This window comes from Amblyomma maculatum, chromosome 5 (assembly GCF_055883805.1).
Source record: "Amblyomma maculatum isolate TAMU_Amacu chromosome 5, ASM5588380v1, whole genome shotgun sequence".
In the NCBI taxonomy this organism is placed as follows: domain Eukaryota; kingdom Metazoa; phylum Arthropoda; class Arachnida; order Ixodida; family Ixodidae; genus Amblyomma; species Amblyomma maculatum.
The window spans coordinates 134,613,267-134,637,606 of record NC_139348.1 but is presented as its reverse complement, the minus strand read 5'-3'; the positions used below and the strand labels follow the sequence as shown (position 1 = coordinate 134,637,606).

The following is a 24,340-nucleotide window of genomic DNA, read 5'->3' as shown; positions in this document are numbered from 1 at the left end:
TGTTAGGACGAGTTTAGCCCACACGGCTGAAGAGGTGGCGATTGCACTTGCAATAGAGTTGCAGGAAGGTAAAGGTTAGGCCGGTTTGTGAATACGGAGGTAGCTCTCTCAACCGGTTTGCAACCGTTCAAAGAAGACGTGTTTGCACCTCTACTTTGGATAGAAAGGTGTACAAGATGGGAAAGCCCTAAAACTGAGTATAAAGGGAGGTGTCACGAGTTCTATCAAGGTCACAGTGTGTCTCCGTGCCTTTTGCCGAAGCGCAGAGTCTTTTTAAGTTTCAACTTACACACTGCATCACTATGACATGACTTCTCCAACTTTCCAGTCAAACTACTTTAATTGCCCTCCTCTCTGTTAACTTATACAGATTCTCGTGCCTGCATTCTGCAAGCCACTGCAAATCCACGCGACACCACTTTATTGAGACGCTGTTGGCAGTATGCAAATGGGGAGGGGGTAGGGGGGGGTCATGAGGGAGGGTACGATTTTGCAGGTCGTTGGCCATGCCATCGCCGTAAAATTCAGGCTTTGTTTCCTACTAACGTAATGTAAGTGTTAGGTCTGTTTAATTGCTCAGATTTTATCCTAACAATCGAGCACTGGATAGAGGAGGGCTTCGTCACGGATGACATGTAACTGGTGCAGCTCATTCGCTCCTCATCTCTTGCTGGGTGATTTGTTGGCTCTTGTCGTCTACCCAGGTTGGCGGGCCTCCAATCTGGAATGACAAGAAATGACTTTGTAGAAAGAAACTCACTACGAGCATAAAGTTTTGCATTGTCCACAAGTTGCTCACAATAAGCTCGATGGAAATGCGGCGCTGTATTATCTCATCCTTGATGGAAAGGCGCAGGAATGAGGCTAAGACGTGGTTTCGCATTTCGCTTAGCTATATGACTAGTTAGGAACCGTTAATTTAGTAGTGACAGTATTACTATTGTTGAATCTAGCTTTCAATAAATACTATGAAAGGTTCTGTATCCAGGCTCACCCTTAACTTTCACTTGCGTAAAGTTTATGGAGAGTGAGAAGTTTGGGCTTAAACTGAACATCAAAAAGACAAAGATCCTGGCGTCTTGCCCTATCAAGTCCTGGAGCATCAATGGACAAGGGGTGGAAGCTGTGACAGATTTTCTCTTCTTGGGCTCCAAGATTACCTCGGAAGGAGACTGCAGCCATGAAATTAGGAGACGCCTGCTTCTGGGAAAGAGAGCAATGGTTAGCCTTGACCGCCTAGTAAAGAGGAGGGACATTAGACTGCCAACCAAGATCCGTATAACTCGTGCTATGGTCTTTCCAGTTGTGGTGTATGGATGCGAGAGTTGGACTGTGAAAAAGGCTGACCGCCGAAGAATTGACGCGTTTGAATTGTGGTGCTGGCGAAGACTCTTGAGAGTTCCTTGGACTGCCAGAAGATCAAATCAGTCGATATTGTCGACCATAAACCCTGACTGCTCATTGGAGGGTCAAATTCTAAGGTTAAAGCTCAGCTACTTTGGTCATCTGATGAGAAGAGAGGAGTCGCTGGAGAAAGATTTGATGTTGGGAAAGGTTGAGGGTCGCCGGAGAAGGGGTAGGCAGCGAACGCGATGGTTAGATGGCATCCTCGAGGCACTGCAGATGAAGTTATGTGATGTTAGGAAGATAGTGAGAGACCAGAAAGCGTGGCGTGACATGGTCCATAGGGTCACGAAGAGTCGGACACGACTGAACGACTGAACTGACTGACTGAAAGTTTATGAAAGAAATGTAGAACGCACCAATGGAATTGATATGTGCACTGAGAAGAGAATTGGAACGTAACAAGAGATGTAGAGGCTGATTCCATATTTTCGGCTCCATACTAGCCAAGTTTATTACAGAATCACACTTCCCAGCATTCCAGAGGTGGAAAACGTGCTCACGTAGACGTTGGCGCGCAAGTGTGAGGAACTCGAATTTGTCGTTTTCAATACGACCTGCACGCTTGGCTCCACCATTGTGGACTAACGCTTGCTCAATTATGATTCATCAAATATTGCCAATCCTACGAAATGCCTTCGATGAGCCGTAAGACGACATTTAAATACTGGGACATGAAAGCACGTGAATGAAATCACCCGCGGAAAAAATGTCTGCCACTATTTACTGCAAAAGAGTTTGGCGTATTGTTTCCTTTTTGTTTTATGTTTCACATTTCTAATCCGGATAGCATTTTGCCAGTGTTTTCATTCTGTTTGCTTTTTTATTGCAATTATCAAGTTATTTTCTGCATTAGTATTGAAATTAACCATACATCACTGGCTGGTGGCTGACAGAGGCTTAGTTAGGAGTCGAAGCGACGGGTTTTAGTGCCCGAGCCCTAAGACTAGCACTTCCGTATTTGACTTGATGTTATTTTTTTTTTCCTGTTATCCTCCTGAGCACGCATACCTTTGGTCGGTGGTTGGCACTTGACATGGCCCCTTACACTAAATGGCGGGTAGTTACCGTGGTGCCAAGAGACCACATGTCCTGGTCATATTGGCAGCGGCGGCCATATGTTGCCCATATGGGGCCCTTTTTGAGAACGGAATCGAACTAAACGGGACACTTGGATCCCCAGTCGGACACCCTACTTCTGTGGCTATATGAGAACGTCCGTACAGCTTAGGTAAAGAGGGGCTTCATACTTGTGTCGGATGGTATTTCACATAATGCGGTAGGTATACGACTGTATCACATGTAGTGTGCGTGGCCTTAAACCCAAGCAAGAGTGACATGAGCGTGGAATGACACTCCCCTCAGAGATGCGAAGCGGTGCGTGTTCCTGCTTTCCGTGTCATTGAGTCTTTTGCGCTGCAGGTATATAGTGGAGTACCGACGTGCCCATCGAAATTGCCCCTGACAGAGGTTCCCTTCAGTGGATACCGAAGACCTGTGTGGATGTATTCGTTGCAGATGCTCACCGTCAGTCTCCTCCATCCCTGTGATAGCTTGACGAGCAGCTCGTCAGACTCCATGACGTAGGCGAGGCTGCCCACGGGCTGCGACGCTGACGAGCGTAAGAAGGAGGCGGCATCCCTCCACGCCACCGTTTGCCTCGCCATGGGGCCCATCTCGGGCGGGGCGACTGCATCGTCGCCGTAATCGGCGTCTTCATCTGCGCAGAGAGGTATAGGCTCCTACATCAGGTTTCAGGTTTTCAGAAATGTATTACACAAATTAGTATGATTTATTTGGTACAGAAGGAGGTCCCAAAGCGAAGCTGTCAGGGGGACCTCCTATAACAAAATGCTTAAAACAAATTCACAAATATGGCAGAAATTGAAGATTAAAATATGTTAAAATCCATGAACAACAAGAACAACAATACATAAAAAAACATAACTGTGTGGTTATAATTACTTCGTTAATAAGAATGTTTTGATGTTATTAGTGAAGATACGACCGAACCGTTTTAACATATGAGGGCAGTGAATTCTATAGAGTTATAACTGAAAACAAAAGGGTTTGTTTGCCATAATTAGTGTTAACTCTGGGAAGTAGCAAATTGTCGTTTTGGGAAAATCGAGTCCGATTAATGTTTATGAGGGAAGATGACGGAAGCGCAGTAATGACAATGTCCCCATTGCGAGCGCTGTATATAAGTGTGTCTAATCTCAGGTGGAGGAGACTCAGTAAAGGGAGGATATTAAGATTTCAATATATAGGGGCAGCTGAGGAAGTGGACGGGGAAAAAGTAAGTATCCGAATTGCAGAGTTTTGTAAATGACGGATGCTTGACATATGAGTGAGATATGTAGTTCCCCAGGTTGATATGCAGTAGGTTAAGTGACGGTGAACAAATGCGAAATAAAGCGTCCGAAGAATATGGGGCTGAATGTAATGACGTGTTCGAAGAAGCACTCTAATGCCAAAGGCAACTTTTTTGCATAATGGTTCAGTGTGCATGTTAAATTTTAAATGTTCGTCTAGTAGGATGCCAAGAAATGTAGTACATTTAGAAAGTGGAATTAGAAGCTGCTTATTTTAATTTTGCTTGGTTTACACCTAGTACCGTGTTGCTCAGTGGCGCAGCGGGTTGCTTACGTGTACAGAATCACGCATACCTGCACGAATGCAAGATAATATGAAAAATTATTTCATGAGCTGTTTAAGTGATGTTAACGAATAACGCGAAACGGCCACCGTAAGGCTATTTCACTCAACTATAGGGGGGGGGGGGGTAGCTATGAATATCTGAAGCAATTATTCTTTTTAAAATCTGGCACGGTTTCTTCAGTAAGTCATTGGCTTACTTTATAGCCTGAACCACTGAACCCTGTGTAAAAGCTCCAAATATGGTGATATGGGAGAATTTCGGTAAACATGTGCCTTTGGTTGGCACAGGGCTGTTATCTTCCAACCTTTACTTAGCTTTTTGCTTGTGTGGGGTGAGGCCCACCGAAGAGACTGTTGTCTGGGCAACGTCGACGCGAAGCAAGACACGGAGGAAGCAACAACGTCGCGGTTTAGCACGTATTCGCAAGAGACTACAGAGCATGCCAATGCAAAGGTAAACTCCCTTTATAGTTTCGTTTTTACTCGCCACAGTATATAAACGGGACATGCCGTTGTTTTTATGTATGCATTCTATGCGACAGATTCCTTCCTTTAAGCGAAGTTTTGAGCGCAGTTTCTTATTAATTCAGGGTTAAGTTAAAATCTACAGCTTGCTTTGTCGCAAGTGAGTGACGCATGCATGCCATACGTAATAATAAAGCAGTGTCATTGATTTTAATTTTTTTAGGTTCGGGCCTTATAGGCTGAGTGTCATGGGAGACGGCCAAAGATTATAGGCAATGAAACATTGCCTGTGACAAGAACTCGTGTTTCGTTTTAAAGCGTAAAATAAGTAAGTTAGACTTCAACGCAAGGGTGTATAGATGCGCAGTTATTCTTCCAGTCATGCAGCTAGACGAAGAATAGTCTTGTTGTCGAAACGTTGGCTTGGTACTGAGGCTTCCTCTCAGTAACCCTTGTTGTTTTCCTTGTGTTCGTGTAACCATCCTCCGTGACCTCGTTCTAAGGGAGACGAAAAGGCACCCGGTGGGAAGTAAAGACACGAGCTCGTTAGCTGGATAGTCGATGCAGTTTAGCAACACAGTCTTGCTGCATGATTTTGTTACGTCAAGAATCAGCGGATGGCAAAAGGCAAGAATGAATGAAGGACATTCAGAAAGTCAGTAGTACGTCCTCGCATAGAGACGCAGTATTCCACAAACGGATATACTGTTAAAACGTGTCAGTGGCAAAGGGTATAGATAGAGTGCATGCTGCTTTAAAATTATTCTAACGGTGCGCCAGCGGATCAATGAGTTCTATTGCTGCAAACAAAGAACACGCTTATTGTGCAGCCGAGTTACTGCTTATAGATTATTTGTTCATACAGCCCATTTTCTAGCGAAAAAAACATGTCACAATAACCTCATACAGATTTTCCATACTAAACTCATACATATCTCATACAATCTCACATATTTCTCATACGTTGAATGATATTTGTATGAGATTATATGAGATTTATACCAGTTTAGTATGAGAAATTTGTATGAGATTATTGTGACTCATAAGGTTTTTTCACTAGGCCGATGTTAGGCTCGTTTCGCATTACGCCAAGTCGAATGCAACGATCTCCTCCATCGGGCAGTCAATATGACCCAATTATTCATCGTCTGAGCCAGCGCTTGGCTAGCTAGATTGTTGTGCACCTCGCACATCTGTGCTCCCATTACCTAACTTCCTGTCGACCCTAGACGTGTTTCCGTGTTCGGTGCGACATTAACAGACTGAATGCATTAAAGCTACATGCAGCACAGAAGTGAAGTTGGCCTACATAGATAGTATATCACGCTCATGTCGCAGAGACCAGTGCTACCGAAAAGGAAGCATTTAGGAAGCAAAAAAGAAGAAAAAGAAATACACTTGTCAACCTTACGGCATATATTCCAAGGAAAATGCGTGCATATGATCAGCTTTTTCTCTTCTATTTTGACACCAACCAAAAGCTGCACTACACCACTATTCACTTCAATATGATGGGAAACAGTCCTGTTTGGTGATAAAGTTAAAAGTTTTATTTGATTGATGGCAAGGTCTTTAAATCTCATTTTCTCAGAAATAAATGCGTGTTCATCAGCCGGACAAAAGTTAACACAGCCAGAGAAAAATCAGATAACTAATTTTGCTGAAAAAATATTTAGAAAGAATGGTCCTCAGCGTCCTTTCAAGATAGCAACCATGAATTTTATTTTTGTGTTTAACGAACCCAATTCTTCCGAGATTTAATGCACTTTACATCTGGCCATGATTAAGCAGCTGCATAATAAAACCGCAGTGCATTTTCTTGTTTCTCTCTGAAATTATGTACAGAAATCGGAATATGATGCCAGTGAAAACTCTTGATACCCGATGCTTTGAAATACCCCTGTGCCCTTGTGGTGAATTGGGTTTGCGCCTAAACGGAAAGAGCGGTGACCTACCCTTGTGGTCTTCGAGTATGCTCTTGGTAGCATCCACCCAAGGCATAGGAAGTCCCGGCGCCCCCGGAGGCCCGGGTGGGCCGGGTGGACCGCACTCTCCCTGGTAAGCCAATTCCCGCAGAACGCAGAAATGAGGTGTCGAAAGTTGAGGCACAATGCACTGATCAATATGTCCGCTTTTTTAGCAGTCGGCATAACCTTGAAAAATGCTACCTTAAGCCACATCGCCATGTTTTAAACTGAAAGTGGGGGTGCATTATTTAGAACCCATCATTTTACAAAACTAACGTGAATAGAGCAAAACACGAGGAATTCGCTCATGCCACACATTTTTACGCTCATGAAATATGACCTTATTCCAAATAATATATTTACGTCAAAATAAACTCTTAAAAATATTCTCAATATAAATAAAAATAAACTCAGCTACAGCCTACAGTGTCCTTTGGTAAGGTATTCCACGGTGTCAGTAAAGAAAAGCGTTAAAGCACCTGACAATTTCTGGGAACGCGTTGAACTTCGTGAAGTACGTGTTTGTTCCTCTTTTTTGAAAAAACGATTCTTTTTTCTAGGCCCGAAACGGCCCTGCCTAACCAGGTGAATAGAATAAGAGATAAGTGAAGAAAACGCACCATTGCAAGCATTTAAAAAGTTCCGATAAAGCAAGTGCGAAAGAACAGGCCATATACATAAAATTTGATTAACGGCAAAAATGATGTGCGAATAAACATCTGAATCGCCCCACCTTCTGACCGGGAGGGCCTCTTTCGTAGCGGGGGGGTCGAACTAAAGTCTCGGCATTCGACGGGGGCCCCTGTGAAAAAGAAGGGAACGAAAGAAGCGCGAATCGATTGTTCAGTCAATAAATGATTAAATTTAACAGCCGTACGAACGTTTATCGCAAGTTAGTATTCTGTAAAGGCAGACGAAAACTGCTGGGATAATAAAATTTTCAGCGACACCATTTATTGCTCCTTTGTGGACGACCTAGATGCTCACTGGTGCGCAATGCATTACAAAGGATGTCACACTAGAACACTGCGCTCCTTACACTGGTTCAGATTTCTATTTTCTTGTTAGTAGATCATTACGATGCCCTATATACTATCGAATCATGGCTAACCAGATAGGAAAAACATCATGCACAGTCGATCCGGCGCCACTCACACCTACGTAATTCTGGAAAGCCGATCTCCGCAAGCTGCCGCTTTCTTAGAAAGGACACCTAACACCCAAAATAAACATGTGAGAAGAAGGGTCCAAATGGCTGCTTTCAGTTGAAAGGGACATGGATGGATGCACGCCGCCTTGTTACTGGAAAGTCAGTGGCTGTGCAAGAAGATCAATAAGACTTTCAGCGTCGCGGAGACGCACTAGCGTAAATGTATATTGGTTTACCATGTAGCCTCCTGATTACATGTAGTGGACATGCCTTGACCCACATAAACCACTGCGCGTGAAAGTTGAAAGTTTCGTATAAACTCTAGGGAATTTACAGAAGGGTGGGCTTATAGGTCAAGGAAGATAGGGGCATAGCTGGACGCCAGTGCCCATGCGCAGATTGCTGTTGATCAGTGCGGGTAGAGCCTCTCTCTTTTCTCAGACCCTCTTCCAAAACTGCATGCATTGAGGCTTACTAGCATAGAGGCGTGATGGGTGACCGGATGCCGACTGTACATGCGCGGTGGACCTGCCTTGTGACGCTTATGCCAGTGCGCGTGCGCAGAAGGCGTCCGGTAAAGCGGTATAGGTCCGCAATAACGTGACTCAGCTAGGATAAAATCCTTTATTTGATGAGGAAAGAAATCCTACCGGTGGACCAGGAGGACCAGGTGGGCCCGGACGGCCTCTTTTCCCTCGGCGGCCGGGATCGCCCTTGTCTCCCTTCTGCAACGCGCGGCGAGCCCCAAGTCAGTGCTTTGAACTCGTAGCGCAGGAACTGGTTCATAGTGTCAAGCTATCACGGGCGTTACAAGTGCACGGGACTACAAAATTACAGTTGGATCACGTATAAGCAGAGGTAAAAAAAGGAAAATAATTTTTTTTTTTTGACAGCACAGAACCCTAATCGGTAACAGAGTGAGAAATGACCCTATATATTCTACGCGATTGAAAATGTCTACGTATAGGTCTTCCTGAATTTGAATGAAACGTTGAACTTTTGAATGAATTGTTGAAATCCTTTATTTCCTCGTGAGAAGTTTTTGGTTGCACAGCAGTAGGTTATGGGCTGAAACTGAGCTCAAAATCTGTTGCACTTGCATGTTCCTACTGTCATGTTTAACACTATAGAAGTATGTGCCTCCTTCCGCACGCGTACTTACCTCCGGAATGAAGTCCTCCCTCCTGAATGACTCTCCCGGCTCCCCCTTTGTTCCCGGTTCACCCTTGTCGCCCTGTAGAAGCAGTCAGCAGTGTTTCAGGCTAAGGACATGTGGATAAATTTCTCAGGTGGGTGCGGTTTTTGTTCAACAGGGCAGCTGGAATGGCCTGGCACACTGGAAGGTTGCCCGTACAACTACTGCGGTCGTACATTTTCGCAGAGGAAGGTTACTGTAGTTAAAGCATCGTTATAATTATTGCTATTCATCAATAACAACGACAAATGTTTTGCGGGATTGAGGTTCTATGTTACAGCTGGGATTGGTCTTGTTTATTCTACCGGAATTTGCTCCATCGTAGCTGCACCTAAACGTGAAGTAAATAATTCAGGTACATACCTAAGACCTGGCGGACCTACAATGATAGTACATATTCCTCTCTATCTGTATCCATCTATGCACACAATCACCTGTAATAGTATAGCCAACTCCAGCTATCACCTTTTAAAGTCAAGATCCGAGTCCTGTAGAAATTTTAAAGAAGGCGTGAAGCATCCCCTCTACGCGTCTGGTTTTCAGGCCGGTAGACAATGTCCTGAAGTGTACTGTGAGAGGCTCCTGTCTTCTTAAGTTAATGGTCTATGTCCTTGCAGACACCACATATGGAACATAGTGGAGAGGAACAGCACAATGGCAATATATTCACTGACTGCGGAAGGTTAGCAGGAGTGCTTGAGTCCCACCACAGTTGACAAAACGTTTACTGTTAGCCGCTGTGAGATTTTCGAGCCTTCTTCCGTTGTCTTTCTTGCTACGTATGTTTATTTATTAACGGGTATAAATAAATTTGGTTTCAGAAGTAGCGTTTCGTCTTTCTCTAATGCTTCTCCTTTGTGAAATCTGTTAAGTGTTTAAGTTTGTTAGGCCGATTGTTCTATAAAACACTGATCATCATCACGGAGAGCGCAACTCACCTTTAGGCCAATCAATCCACGTGGACCGCGTGGTCCTTCGTCGCCTTTGTCTCCCTGACAGAAGAGAAAAAAAAAGTGCGGCGGTAAATGCCCTTCATACTTCTTTTTTTGGTCTGCGCTAGTTTATACAGAGAACGAAAATACATGTACAAGTTAATTTACGGTTCACTGATCAGGTTGCCTCATTGGATTTTAAATTAGTGAGCCGTAATCAGGAATAAGTGCTGCCCGGACGATGCATCGACTGCTGGACTGCATTCAGTACTGTCGCAAACCGCTGCCGCTCGGCGCTTCAGCTTGGGTTTTCCGAGAATTGGGTAAGTACCAACTCTAAACTATAGAAGGTGATGGTTGTATGCTTGCGTTCAGCACTGCAAGACGTGCACTGCATAACGGCGTCAAATAATACTTGTCTTCGCATGGCCGTGTTAAGAAGCGAAGTTCCGCAAAGAAAGTAAGCCTAAACAACGTTCGATAGAAACACGACATTCTGCACTTCTTCAAAGGCATATTCGTACTGGTTTTTACTCTATCTCTGTTCCGCAAGCATAGCAAAAAAGAAGATGCCTTCCACCTCACTAATGTGGTGTTTATCACAAATACAGGAGATAAAGCATTTGCGCCGAGTGGAGTGTTCCGACCTTGAGTCCTGACTCTGCCGACCTCTTCCAGGGTTCCGTCTCGGATGCGGGCTTGTCCTGGCTACTGACTGGCTCCGCTTGCTCCGCCCAAGGTGTGCCTGGAGCGTCATTCTGCAGTCGCACAAACAAAAAAGCAAAAAAAAAAAAAAAAGAACGTATGTCTTGCTTTGCTTGCAAAGAAGTGTTTCTGCAACCCACCTGAAACCCAAGCGTGTTCTGGCATAGAGGCACCAGGACTGGCACGCTGAAGAGGCGCAGCGTCTGGATGCGTCCCTGCAAAAAAAGAAAAAAAGAAAGAAAAAAGACCAACTTGGCAAGGACGACACTGTGATAGGTAAATTTACTATTACTTTTCTTCTTCACGAAATTCCTCTATGGAAAGTTACTGAAAGGGGGACGGGTATGATTAATAGTAAATATTTTTTACGCGATCGGAGCAGGAAGTTTTCAGCAAGAAGTTTCAATGAAAGAATTCCGCCAATATGCACTTACATAAAGTCACTGTGTTGCCGGTTTTCTTTCTTTTTTATACGCACTAGTTCCAGCACGGAGATCAGCTATAGTACCATCAGATCAACAGCCGACTTCCGGCCTCTCGGTCAGCTTAGTTAATTAACAAATCATTTTCAAGATTCAAGGAAATGAAAACGGGCACCCATTCCGTTAGTTTGTTTTCGTCCTCGTCTTGCATCACACTTTGCTTTTTTCTACCAACAGTATTAAGACAACGAGCCCAGCTGTATATAAGCTTCGCTTTCCAGTCCTAGTAGTCAGGAAGTTTCTGAGTCTGTGGTAGTCTATCGCTTTTTGCGGAAACGTGAGACTGCGTCGAGTTCGATAGCACGCTCGAAGCGCTAACAGTGACGAGAGGGTTCGGCGAGGGGTGCCAAGCGAGGACCGCTCACCCGGAAGACCCCTCCGAGGATAGGTCCGGCCTGCGCCAGGTAGAATGTGGAGGCGTGGTCGAAGACCAGCTCCTTGGGAATGCGTGTCACGTGCTGGGCCAGCCGGACGTCCTGCAGTGTGCTGCAGTTCAGCAGCTCCAGCCGAAGCTCGTTTCCCGTTGCAGTCAGGCTCAGTCTGCACGCACAGTATTTAGTATCCATTGTAAAAAACAAAAGTCACCGCTAAGGGTGCGTTTAAATGTCTATAACTCACTCCTTACACCCTCTGAAATGGATGCAAGCGGTGAGAGTGTCTCTCTTTTTTTTTTTTTTTACTGTTAAAGACGCAGTCGTCAGCGATGCTAAGTAATGTTTTTTTTTTTTGTTATGAGTAGTAACATGATAATAAGAAAACAAAATCAAACGATTGATAAGTTGATGTTGCTTTTGATGACTGGTGAAAAGATCCCCATGTTTGAGATTCTTAAGCTATTTTGATGACGTCCTCAAAACGTGGTTAAATGTGAATTTCAAGACCCACGACGGAGCTCCGGCAACGATGTTTCTCATATGGACACCCGAGGTATCCGTAGAAGTGACATCATGTCTAGCTCATGTCTAGCAAAGCCATCGCAGTGTGTGTTGAGTGGGCCACTGAACGTTGATAATCTGGTGAGCAGCGCAGTACAAGTGATTCGAAGCGAACGCTGGCTATAGTAAAATCCACAGAAACGTGCGCAAGAAAGAGCAGGGAAGTGCTAACATTGTACCATCGTGCCGCTAGAACGCAGTGGTATACTTCTGCTTTAGCAAGACACTGTTACCACTAAATAGGCAGTGTAAATCAAGTTTCACGCTCATGGACTAGTCATATTTGTTTCATTTGTTATCTTTTGTAGTGATATGTGACATAAATATCATAGGCTATCCACTCATCGCCTTTACCTGTTGGCAACCTTCATTGAATATCGACAGACTTATATTATTCGCCATGTCTCCCTGACCCATACTTGTATCAGGGTCATTTCAGACCTATAAAAATTACGCTACAGTACCAGTACATGTGATTTATACAAGTTGTATTACGCCACCAATGACCTTGGTTATCCCCCGAGATTTCCAAACATCACGATCATTATCAGCTGCAATACTTCTGCCAGAAAGCGATCCACAGGCAACCTCTTGAGGCGGTCTTCGCACTCGTTCAAAACACAGCGCAAAAAACAACAACAACAAAAAAAGACACACAAGGAAAGAAAAGCGCTGTGTTGTCTAGGATTTTTCTGTCTGTATCGTCTGTCGCACTGTGCTTAAAAATTGATAATGCGAACGAACTCGCCCAACTTTCCCCCTTTCAACGTACATCTTATCGAATTTTCTCGCCTCGCCAGTCCATGTTTTGCCTGGAGCCGCCTGATAAAGTTCCCCTTCCATAGGCATGCAGTGCTACCCTGTATTTTATCAGTGGCGATTGCATCAATGGAACTGCATATCTTGTCAAGTCCACTGTTCTCCCTTTGTTTCATAAGAGTACTGTTCATGCTTACAATGTCCTATTATTCACGCCTCCTTATTTTTCAACAGTACTCATTTCTTTCCTCAAACCGCATTACACCCGATAAAGAACGTGATATGAGCGACAAATATTATTCTTTAAATTTTTATGGAAATGGTTACGACCACCAGGGTTACATGTACGAACCATAGTAGCCGAATACGATACATATGCACTAGCGCTCAACAGGTACTTTTCGTTACTTTCCCTATAGCCGGGACCGAGGGCCTACCTGATCCAGCCGTGAGGTCCGGTGGCCTGCTTGGGCAGCCGGAATGTAGCCAGTCGCTGGGAGCTCAGGTGCATGGATACGTCCGTGTAGTACAGGGTCACGTAGGACGCGTCGCGAGACACCGACAGTCCGAGCTGAACGAGTGTCTCGGAGGGGTTCACCACAGCGAACAGGAACTTCTCCTCCTCGTGTGGCTGCTCTGGACTCGAAATTGCAGTCGAGGAGGCCGGGTGGGCAGGCCGGAACACCGCCTGTGACACGCCGAGCACCCCGCCCGGTCCACGTTTCAAGGTTTTTTTCATTTGCTATGGAAGCTATACATAGTCAAGCGCTAGAATGTGAGTACTGTGCATGGATACCGATAAATGAAAGAAAGGAGAAAATAAACAAAAATCAATGAATGAATGAATGAATGAATGAATGAATGAATGAATGAACGAAAAAATGAATGAATGAATGAATGAATGAGTGAATGAATGAATGAATGAATGAATGAATGAATGAATGAATGAATGAATGAATGAATGAATGAATGAATGTTATATATGGCATATGGTTATCTTGATAAATCAGCACTGGCTGTGAGGGACATCACAGTGGAGTGCTCTGAAATAATTTATATCACCTGGGCTTCGGACTTAGCATAGTACACGGGCGTCTTGTGTCTCCCCTCAACTGGAAGTCGGTCTCCGCGGCCCGGATCGAACCCACATCTTTAGCAATCAGCCGCAGTGGTAGGGTAAAAGAGTGAATGAATAAGTAAACACACATTGATTCGGTGCCGAAATGGCCGAGTGGCAGAATCGAAAGAAAAACAGCACACCACTGTAGTTGCATTTACTAATTATCTATCTCAATGCACCAAAGAACAATGTGGAGGATAGCTTCGTGACTCATAACTTCACTACTTATTGATGTAGAATGGGAAAGTGTCATCACCATACAGAACTCAAAGGAAGCGTCCTACACGCGAGCAGTTGCACAAGCCGGCTCACAAGCAGAAACTGGACGCCACTATACGCGATCGACAGCTGACTGCTATATACCAGCGTTATGCGATTCTGCTAAGTCACTGAAGCGTTTTAGTTTTGGAACATCGCTAGTTATCTCTTACCACTCGTAATGGCAGGAATACAAGCGGCTGTCTCCTCCAATAGCGCTCCCTGAACAACGAGTATATATTTGGCAAGTGCCTGCTTCTACGATTGTATCGCTGTTATTTCTGCTATCATAATTAAATGTTTGTATGATATCCCAAATACATTTGGGGGATATCATTCTTAAGATTTCTGAAAAAGAAAAGAACATGCTACTTAAGAAAATCCTTTATACAGCAGGTCCTGGACCGGCGTGCGTCAAAAGAGAGCAGAGAGAGAGGGCCCGAGCGCCGTCAAGTGAATTAACGTTCACTTTTTGTCTCGGATCCCTTATTTCTTCTTGAAATGAAAATAAACTTCAAACTTCAAACTTCAAACTTCTACTGCAAAGACGTATCAGAAGACCACACCTGGCACAGAATCCAATGGGAAAGTTAAATCTCTTTTTGCTCACAACAATAGGCAGCTACAGCTATTTATGTTCTAAGGGCCATAAGTAAGTGAAAAAGGAGTTTGCGTCCGAAAAACTCCCCATCCGCAAGGAGTCGGTAAGGAAAGGAGTAAAGGGTCACGCACGTGCAGGGCGAAGTCCCTGAAGAGGGCGGCGGGCAGCACCAGACGGTATGGAAAGCGGACATCCGCCCGCGGACCGAACTCCAGAGCCAGGGAGGGTCCGGACTCAGGGTCCCCAGCGGCGAAGCGCACCGTATCGGCAGACGCGGAGTCGGGTCCGGGTCGGACGCGCCGCAGCAGGTCCACTTCAGCTGCGGGATACCCTGATCATCCAGAAGACATGTTAACTGTTTGAAGCGGTGCGCACAGGAATGTGTACACAGTGAAATATGTTTTTTACAGAGCATACACTACACCGAGCGCCGTGTCATTTAAGCTTTGGCAAATTTAGCAGTATATAATTTTCGATTGGGGTGCATTCATGTTGTAACTAACATAGTAAATAAACGCTCTCACAACAGTAAGCTTGGTAGCGCGTTCAGTGCCATTTTTGTGCCCTATTCCATGCAGTCATAGTATCACTATCTTCCTCGTTCTCTGCATCCCTTCCTTCCTCTCAAAACTTATTTCGATGGTATATTTTAAAGGTGCTGTGAAACGAAGAGGCGTCCGTGTGCTGTGCGATGTCAGCGCACGTTAAAGATCCCCAGGTGGTCGAAATTACTCCGTAGCCCTCCACTACGGCTCCTCTTTCTCTCTCTCCACTTTCACTCCCACCTTCCTCCCTTCCCTTAAGGCGCGGTTGCGGTGTCCACAGAAAACTAGTGAGACAGTTACCGTGTCTTTCCCTTCCTATAAATAAATCAAAATCAAAATTTAAAGGTGCTGCGTTCGATGGAGGCGAAACGAAGAGGCGTCGTGTGCTGTGCGATGTCAGCGCACGTTAAAGATCCCCAGGTGGTCGAAATTACCCCGTAGCCCTCCACTACGGCTCCTCTTTCTCTCTTTCCACTTTCACTCCCACCTTCCTCCCTTCCCTTACGGCGCGGTTGCGGTGTTCACAGAAAAACAAGTGAGACAGTTACCACGCCTTTCCCTTCCTATAAATAAATAAAAAAAAGGTGCTGCGCCAATAAAAATATTTGCTCATGATTATGAAAAAAAAAATCGCTTGGTTCTTAGCGTTGCAAAGTTAACATGTATTGGCGTTCTTGGGGCCTCGATATGTTATTTAGTGTCAAAACCTCTTGTTTTTTTTTTTTTTAAATAACAACGAGTGCCTGAAGGAGGTAATGGCTCGCAGATCATAAGGTGGAGGTGGTTAAGGGTGGCTGATCCTAGCCCTGATGGGGCTGGGACAGGTAGGCCAACGCCGCTTGCGCGGGGGCTAGCCTGTCACTAATTTTGTCTGTTGTAGGCCGTCATTGCACCCGCCACTGCTTCGGTGGTGCGACGGCTGTTGTTGCGGCGCGCGTCTTTCTCTCCCCACTTCCTTTTCTTTCTTCTCTATTTTCTCTTCTGTCCGCACGAGGCAGTAGAGGTGGTTCAGCTACAGAGCCAGTAGCAGGCTCGTGCATTTTCTTTTCCTTCTTCCTACATCCACAACAACAACAACAACAACAACAACAACAACAACAACAACAACAACAACAACAACAACAACAACAACAACAACAACAGGTAATAGCTTTTGGCGCAGCCGTGTTCATTTTGATTTAAAAATGTAAATAGGTCTCCACGCATAAGTTTCCATCAGAAGTTGTAGGTGTCACTGTCGCAGCCACTACACTTCTTTTATGCAGTGGATATCGAGCACTTATAATTTACAAAGAGTGAACAGAAATGCCCTTTCCTTCCGACAGAACACGTGCATTTCCGAACGTAGAAAAATTCGAAAATGCACGTGTATGATGCAGCTGCCAAATAGTAGGAAACTTATGAATTATTTTGTGGTTAAAATAACCAAAAGTGACGTAAAAGGTGAAGTACTCTTTTTCTTTTTTCAGGTGCTCTGTGTTCATTAGTGCTCTATCGCTAAGTACCTTGCTAGCGAAACAGCCATCTTGTCTGGGGATGAAGCCTCGCAGCATTAATGACCTACAATTAAAGAATTTCAGAGAAATAGAGTAGGTTTTGGTTCCCGGGGCGGTGCGAATAGGCCCGCTGCGCTGCTGCTGCCTTAGACCATTGCTCCATTTTTTTTTTCAACACGCTCTTTATTACCGTGAAAAAATGTTTTATTCGCATGAACTATGCATATACTATTAGGTACTCAGTGTCATACAAATACAATGCATAGAACGGCACATCTAAATCAAGGAACTGAATGAAGACAATGCAGGACGCGTCACTAAGGTTGAGTACCCCTCTGGTACGAACTCGGCCTTGGAATACACTTGCATCATATGAACAAGGATTTTACTGAAGGTGGCCACAGAAGATGATTCCGTGTGCTAAGCTATCTTGTTGTTGTTGTTGTTGTTGTCCAAATAACTTATGGCACATACCCACAGAGGGGGATCGGCCAAGAATTGGGTAGCAAAGATTTTTTTTTTTAATATACTTGCATAAAAAAAAATGATTTGAGGGGTAGAGCAAAGGAAACAAAACGGGAAATAAGTGAAATATAAAATGAAAAGTGGTAACACTCACGGGAGATTGACACTACAATTTTAGAACAAGTGATGTTTAAATATTTAGCAAGGCAAACGATCTTTTTTCGCTGTTGTGTTCTCCAGTTCGTCGTCTTCATCAACCTCCATCCTTGCGCATTGGATTGGGAAATCGAAACCGAAGTGAAAAACGCAGTTTTCTTGCACGGAATTAACATTTGCGCTAAATGTGCCGATATCGAAGCCGCACTGTCCAATGATATCATCATCATCATCATCATCATCATCATCATCATCATCATCATCATCATCATCATCATCATCATCATCATCATCAGCCTGACTATACCCACTGCAGGGCGAAGTCCTCTCCCATATTTCTCCACTTAACCCGGTTCTGTGCTAGCTGCATCCACTTGACCCCCGCGAACTTCTTAACCTCATCCGCCCACCTAACTTTCTGCCGCCCCCTGCTATGCTTTCCTTGTCTTGGAATCCAGTTTGTTACCCTAAGCGACTATCGGTTATCCTCTCTTCGCACTACATGTCCTGCCCATGCCCATTTCTTCTTCTTAATTACCACTAGAATGTCGGTAACTTGAGTGATTTCTCTGACCCACTCTGCACGCTTCCTATCTCTTAATGTTACCCCTACCATTTTTCGTTCCATAGCCCTTTGGGTTGTCCTCAACTTAAGTATAACTCTATTGGTTAGCCTCCACGTTTCAAGGATAAAGTCTCGGTATAAATAACGGAAGATTCATCTACTAGGGTTGGCAGCTGATAACTCTCAAGGAGGGAAATCTCCTCTTTTGTCTTGTATGGGAGAGGGGGACGCACAGAAAACTTGAGTATAGCGCAAAACTCAAATGCAACGAGAAACATGGATATAACAAAAGTCTCCACTTAAGCGGAGTTGAAAGAGCCTATGCTTCCCCATTTCCGCACCATTAATAAAATTGATCGTCCTAATTGTAGGCCCCAATTTAACACCGGCAGCACAAGCACCAAGACTAAAGTAGGCACATAAATTTAAACTGACTTTGCTAGCACGCCTTCATCGCATTGAGTTCAGCTGAGCAAAGTTTTAGTTCAGCGGAGCCATTTCTTTTTATCGCCAAATTCACCAACTGGCTGGTGTTAGAGATAACGAGGGCAAGACAGCACCTCATTAGATTGCAAGATATATAACCAAGCATTAACTGGAATGGAACCGTCGTAGAATACCGGCTAAAGTTTCAATTATATGAGAACCCGGCTGTTGCCGGCGGATAAAATATAGCTGTTAATGGAATGGTTTTGTTTATGAGGTTTAACGTCACAAAGTGACTCAGACTATGAGAGATGCCGTAGTGGAGGGCTCCGGAAATTTCGACCACCTGGGGTTCTTTAACGTGCACTGACATCGCACAGCACACGGGCGCCTTGATTTTCGCCTCCATCGAAAAGCGGCCGCCGCGGCCAGGATTCTATCTCGCATTCTTGGGCACAGTAGTCGAGCACCCTAACCACTGCACCACCACGACGGGGCGCTGTTAATGGAATCTGCAGCAGATAACTTACTTCACATCAGGCAAAGTTCGTACGCAGTAACCACCAGAGACCAGGACTGCACTAGGACATCTTTCAAAAACATGGGCAATAACCTCACATTTTTCCACACAATCTCACCCAATTCACATAGGAAATCACGTACAAGTCGCATATAACTGCATAAGTTCTCATGCAGTTATATAGTTTTTTGTACATTATCATAAATTATGTACGATATTTTATGATAATGATGTGCACCGTATGATACTCTATGCGATTAAATGAGATTTTACGAGGTTATTGCCCCGTAGAACTTTTGGTTTTTCAGTAGGCGATGTGATTATGTCCTGTGCAGGGCAAATGCTCATTTTTGTTAGTGCTCTCTAGAAACTGTTAACTTCATATCCCAGAAAACGTCCTAATATCACGTGACAGCCTGACTTGCAGCTGCTTCGATCGAAATCCCAAAATCAACGCTAGCGTAACCTAGAAGTGCTGTTACCCTGGTACGGATGTCATCGAGCCTACGGGGCTAGGGACGTGAGCCTGCCTGGTGATTGTTTAAAGGGCCACCGGGTAGAAAATAAGAGTGACTTGCATAAATAGATTAGCGTGTTAACTGAACCTAAAAAAGAACCTTTCACAAAGTAGTAAATGCTCAGGAGGTGAAATACAAGTGTCGCCATCTGTGGCCGATTTCTGAAGGGAACTGCAGAGTGCCAACGCAGTTTTCGTTGTGCGAATCTCCGAAGCTAGTCTAGACCACGATTCACTCTACACAGGAATCACTGAGTCTATTTTATTCATATCTCCACGAGTTTGAAGGGAGTGGAGAAAAATGTTTTAATATCTTAAATAAATTGTTCTCGTTCCCAAATGCGTTTGCTGCCGCATGAAAATAGTACTCACAAAGAGCTCCACTATATATTTTATTCATAACAATGGTGCTAAAAATTGTCCTCATTGCGCCCATCAATATGCGTGCAAATAAATTACTCAGATACACTTGCCAACGGCAGCCGAGATGTCCCGCAGCGGGAAAGGCAGGGTGCGCTTTGACTTCTGCGGGGACGCCAGCGCGGTGGCCATCATGAAAATGAGCAGCGAATATCTGCAAGAGGGAGGATAGAGAACAAGACATCGATGCAAGATAGGTAATAACGTAAAAGAGCTCCAGCGTATGCTTTGAAGCAATAAGTTCATGTATACGATGGCTGTCGGACAACCAGTTTTAAGACTGATATTCTTGTGTCTGTGATTATTGCCTAATTCTCATGTCCGCCATTGTGTTTCAAGACGAAAGCCTTTAGAGGCTTACGAATGTACAGAGGCTTTACGAATGTAAAAATTACAGACCAATCAGCTTACTGTCTGTTACGTATAAGGTATTTACTAAGGTAATCGCTAATAGAATCAGGACAACCTTAGACTGCAATCAAGCAAAGGATCAAGCAGGGTTTCGGAAACGGTACTCTACTATCGATCATATCCATACCATCAATCAGGTGATAGAAAAATGCTCGGAATATAACCAGCCCTTATACATAGCATTCATTGATTACGAAAAAGCATTTGACTCAGTTGAAACCTCGGCGGTGATGCAGGCATTGCGAAATCAGGGGGTAGACGAGCCGTACGTGAAAGTGCTGGAATGTATATATAGTGGCTGCACAGCAACCATAGTTCTGCATAAAGAAAGTAACAAAATTCCCATAAAGAAAGGTGTTAGGCAAGGAGACACGATCTCCCCAGTACTATTCACAGCTTGTTTAGAGGAAGTATTCAGAGACTTGGAATGGGGGCAGTTAGGGATAAGGGTAGATGGAGAATACCTCAGTAATCTGCGATTTGCTGATGACATTGCCTTGCTAAGCAACTTGGGGGATGAACTGCAAATAATGATTGATGACCTAGATAGGAAAAGTAGAAAGATAGGCTTGAAAATCAATATGCAGAAGACTAAGGTAATGTTCAACAGCCTCGGGAAGGAACAGCAGTTTACATTAGGCAGCGAAATACTGGAAGTAGTAGGCGAATATGTCAACTTAGGACAGGTAGTAACCGCAGATCCGGACCACGAAAAGGAAATAACAAGAAGAATACGATTGGGATGGAGCGCATTTGGCAAGCACTTGCAGATTATGACTAGCAGCTTACCGGTATCGCTCAAGAGGAAAGTATACAACAGTTGCATCTTGCCTGTACTCACCTATGGGGCTGAAACGTGGAGGCTAACCAAGAGAGTTCTGCTTAAGTTGAGGACAACCCAGAGGGCTATGGAACGAAAAATGGTAGGGGTAACATTAAGAGATAGAAAGCGTGCAGAGTGGGTCAGAGAAATAACTCAAGTTACCGACATTCTAGTAGAAATTAAGAAGAAGAAATGGACATGGGTAGGACATGTAGTGCGAAGAGAGGATAACCGATGGTCGCTGAGGGTAACAAACTGGATTCCAAGGGAAGGAAAGCGTAGCAGGGGGCGGCAGAAAGTTAGGTGGGCGGATGAGATTAAGAAGTTCGCAGGGGTCAAGTGGATGCAGCTAGCACGAGAACCTGGTTAAATGGAGAAATATGGGAGAGGCCTTCGCCCTGCAGTGGGTGTAATCAGGCTGATGATGATGATGATGATGATGATGATGATGAATGTGGACAGGATTTGTGCGTCCGCGGAGGGAGCCACACCGTCAATGTCGATAAATTAATTGATCGATGAGTAAAATAATGGTCACTGCATGAGGTAGAGGGTTAAAAGAAATTTTTGGGCAGAATTTCGTTGCTGTGGAGTAATTAGTTAATTCAAAAACATCATTACGACGTCAGAATTGCCATGGACGTCGATACAGTGTGCAGACGTCAAAACAGACCCGGACGTCGAAATTGTGCAAAATACTTCAAAATTGCGCAGAAAACGTGCAAAAACGTATCAAAGATTTAGGGTCAGGCCTCGTCATTGCGTTACAACATCGGAAAGTAGGTCCAGAGTAAAAGAGGAAAAAAGTAGTCAGAGGGAAAAAAAAAGAGTACAAACAACAACAACAACAAAAAAACAACAACCAAAAGAGAAAACATGAGAGAGTAAAAAAAGAAAAGAGAGCAGGAAAACAGAAAAGAAGCCAGAAAGAGAAAGAAAAGAAGCAAAAGAGTGAAAAAGCGGCAATTGAGTGCTGCTAAGAGTAGCAGGAAAGCCCGCCCTTAAGAGAGATCTAAGTGCCTCCAAAGATTTTTTTGCCTATCTTAAACCTCTTGTGCGCTTGCTTGTTGTGCTGCTGTCCGCACCTGTTCAATGCTGTTTATATATTGTTATTATTGATTACTTAGCGTTCATAATGATTGTACTTCATTACATACGTTCTTTTTAATTTTCTATTAATATTAAAATTTCCCACATGGTCGCTGTACTGTCCTTGTTGTGCTGTGGTTTCTCGAAAAATATATCGTCATTTCTAGTAATTTCTAATAACATCACGGTGATTTCTTACACACAATGTGAAAAGGAGCAGCTGGAGACCCCTTTTGGCACCACTCTCCCTTTTCATGTCCATGTAAATAAAAAAAGTAAAGAAGCAGCAGTCATAACACAAGACACGCACTGGGGAAGTGCAATAAAACCGACACACCATTGAAGCCTTACACTGAAGTACAGTTTTGGGGGAAGAATAACCACCTCTACAGTGAAGTTCCTTTTACTAAGGCTACCCGTACTAGAATTCCGGATATATCGAATTCCAGATATATCGAAGTCGAAAGGGAGTATTAGATAGCTAGCTCGATGTATGAGCCCCTAGATACATGAAACATGACCATAAGTAACCTTATTTGAGACAGCCTGCTTTGAAGTGAAGCCGCAGCCTACGGGAACTTAGTTTGTTAATCATATTAACCAATATAATAATCAAGAATTGGTTACATTCATAGCCAGAAAGCTAGTGCTGTGTCAGTTACTATGGTACAGAGTAAGCCAGTGCAAATCAGCAAAATGACTTCCGATGAAGGGCAAAATATCGCAGCAGCTTACGCATGCTGTCTAGTGGGCAAAAAAGAATACATTAAAACAGTGTTCAAAGTTACTTTTAAGTTTCAATTTTAGTAATCACATCATAATAAATATAATTATGTTAAACTCTAAGAATAATGTTATTTCACTGAAATTATTTTGTGCTGACTCCCGCAAGCGCCTCCCACAGCAAAGCAGGTTATACAAGAACATGTCCGCACACTTAAGACGGCTTGGTTAGTTAGCATCACCACGTGAGAAACAGTGGTTTGGTTGGGTTTGTTGGATTTGACGTTCCAAAGCGACTCAGGCTATGAGAGACGCCGTAGTGGAGGACTCTAGAAATTTAGACCACCTGGGGTTCTTTAACGTGCACTCACATCGCACAGCACATGGGCGCCTTAATTTTTGCCTCCATCGAAAAGCGGCCGTTGAGGCCGGGATTCGATCCCGCTTTCTTGTGAACAGTACTCGAGCGCCCTAACCACTGCGCCACCCCGGCGAGAACGTGAGGAACAGTGTATTTAACTCCAAATGCTTATCATGACAAAAATGTTAGCTCGAAAAATTGGCCGAGAACTTTACCCTGCTCCCTAACCTGTCCGCATATCACGTTGCATCTGGTTACGTGCTTCTACAGCGCCTATCGCTTGGCTAGCAGGCTAGCCTCGCCCAGTGCGGATCAAAGGAATCGTAGGAGCGCTGTTCGTGGATGCACCATCCGGTCATAGGCGAGGAGTTCCGTTGGTTGTACCACTCAGTGGGAATTCAGTGAATGCAGGAACCAGTGCTGACAGTCATGCTGCGCTCTTCCACGGTTTAAGAAGATGCTAATGTCGTTGTTCGACGTGAAGAATATTCCAGTTAATTCGAGATTGTTTCCATCCCTTGTTTCCCTGTCACATGCGGCAAAGTCTGTGTACAGAGCATTCTACTTTCTATGGTTGACCAAATAATTAATGAAAAGATATTGTCTGACAAAAATATGATGGTTCGCTCCTAACTCAAATAGTGGAGAACTTACGGCTTTTCTTATTCAGCCATTGATTGATTTTACTTACGGTAAAGCACCCTACGCAATGCTCACCGGGACGCAAAATTTAGAACACAAAGGCGACATACAGTTGCCGTTGGGGAACATAAGTAAACTACCTCTATGATGCGTTTTGAAGTTAGGGCTGAGAGGTTCACTGAAAAAAAAAATAAAAAAAAAAATATGACCTTTATTTTCAATTCTATAACTTATTTGCACAGAGGCATCGTGTAACATGTGCGTAGACGTTTACACATTTTCTTATATTTTCACGGCACTTTGTCCGACGGGTCACAGGGGGACGTATTCCTTCATATAAGAATATTTTCTGTTGGTAAAGCCGTGGTTTCACCGCTCCTAGTGGGTATATGCTTGTAAAAAATCGGTGTTAGGGCAAATACCGCCGAAAGGGCGAGATATGAATCGAAAAGAGGATATGCTTCACTATTGCGGTAAAAATTATAAGACGAAGTTTATCCCAGTTCCCACCCTGCAAGTCGAGAAATATAATCACTTCTCGTTGTTC

The 24,340-nt window shown here is 44.1% G+C and overlaps 1 protein-coding gene across 1 annotated transcript in view; it reads right to left on the bottom strand.

Annotated features, from left to right (window-relative positions):
- Positions 1–543: 543 nt before the first annotated feature.
- LOC146189627 (uncharacterized) overlaps positions 544–24,340 on the bottom strand; it is a 105,578-nt gene continuing 81,781 nt past the window's right edge. The window contains exons 2-14 of the mRNA XM_084605309.1: positions 19,798–19,898; positions 14,766–14,965; positions 13,093–13,343; positions 11,327–11,501; positions 10,620–10,694; positions 10,422–10,532; positions 9,781–9,834; positions 8,810–8,881; positions 8,298–8,372; positions 7,231–7,299; positions 6,486–6,585; positions 2,931–3,124; positions 544–721 (exon numbers count right to left, since the gene is read on the bottom strand). Coding sequence (XP_084461435.1) covers positions 650–721; positions 2,931–3,124; positions 6,486–6,585; positions 7,231–7,299; positions 8,298–8,372; positions 8,810–8,881; positions 9,781–9,834; positions 10,422–10,532; positions 10,620–10,694; positions 11,327–11,501; positions 13,093–13,343; positions 14,766–14,965; positions 19,798–19,898 — 1,549 coding nt within the window. The 3' untranslated portion in view covers positions 544–649. The remainder of the gene's footprint in view (positions 722–2,930; positions 3,125–6,485; positions 6,586–7,230; positions 7,300–8,297; positions 8,373–8,809; positions 8,882–9,780; positions 9,835–10,421; positions 10,533–10,619; positions 10,695–11,326; positions 11,502–13,092; positions 13,344–14,765; positions 14,966–19,797; positions 19,899–24,340) is intronic.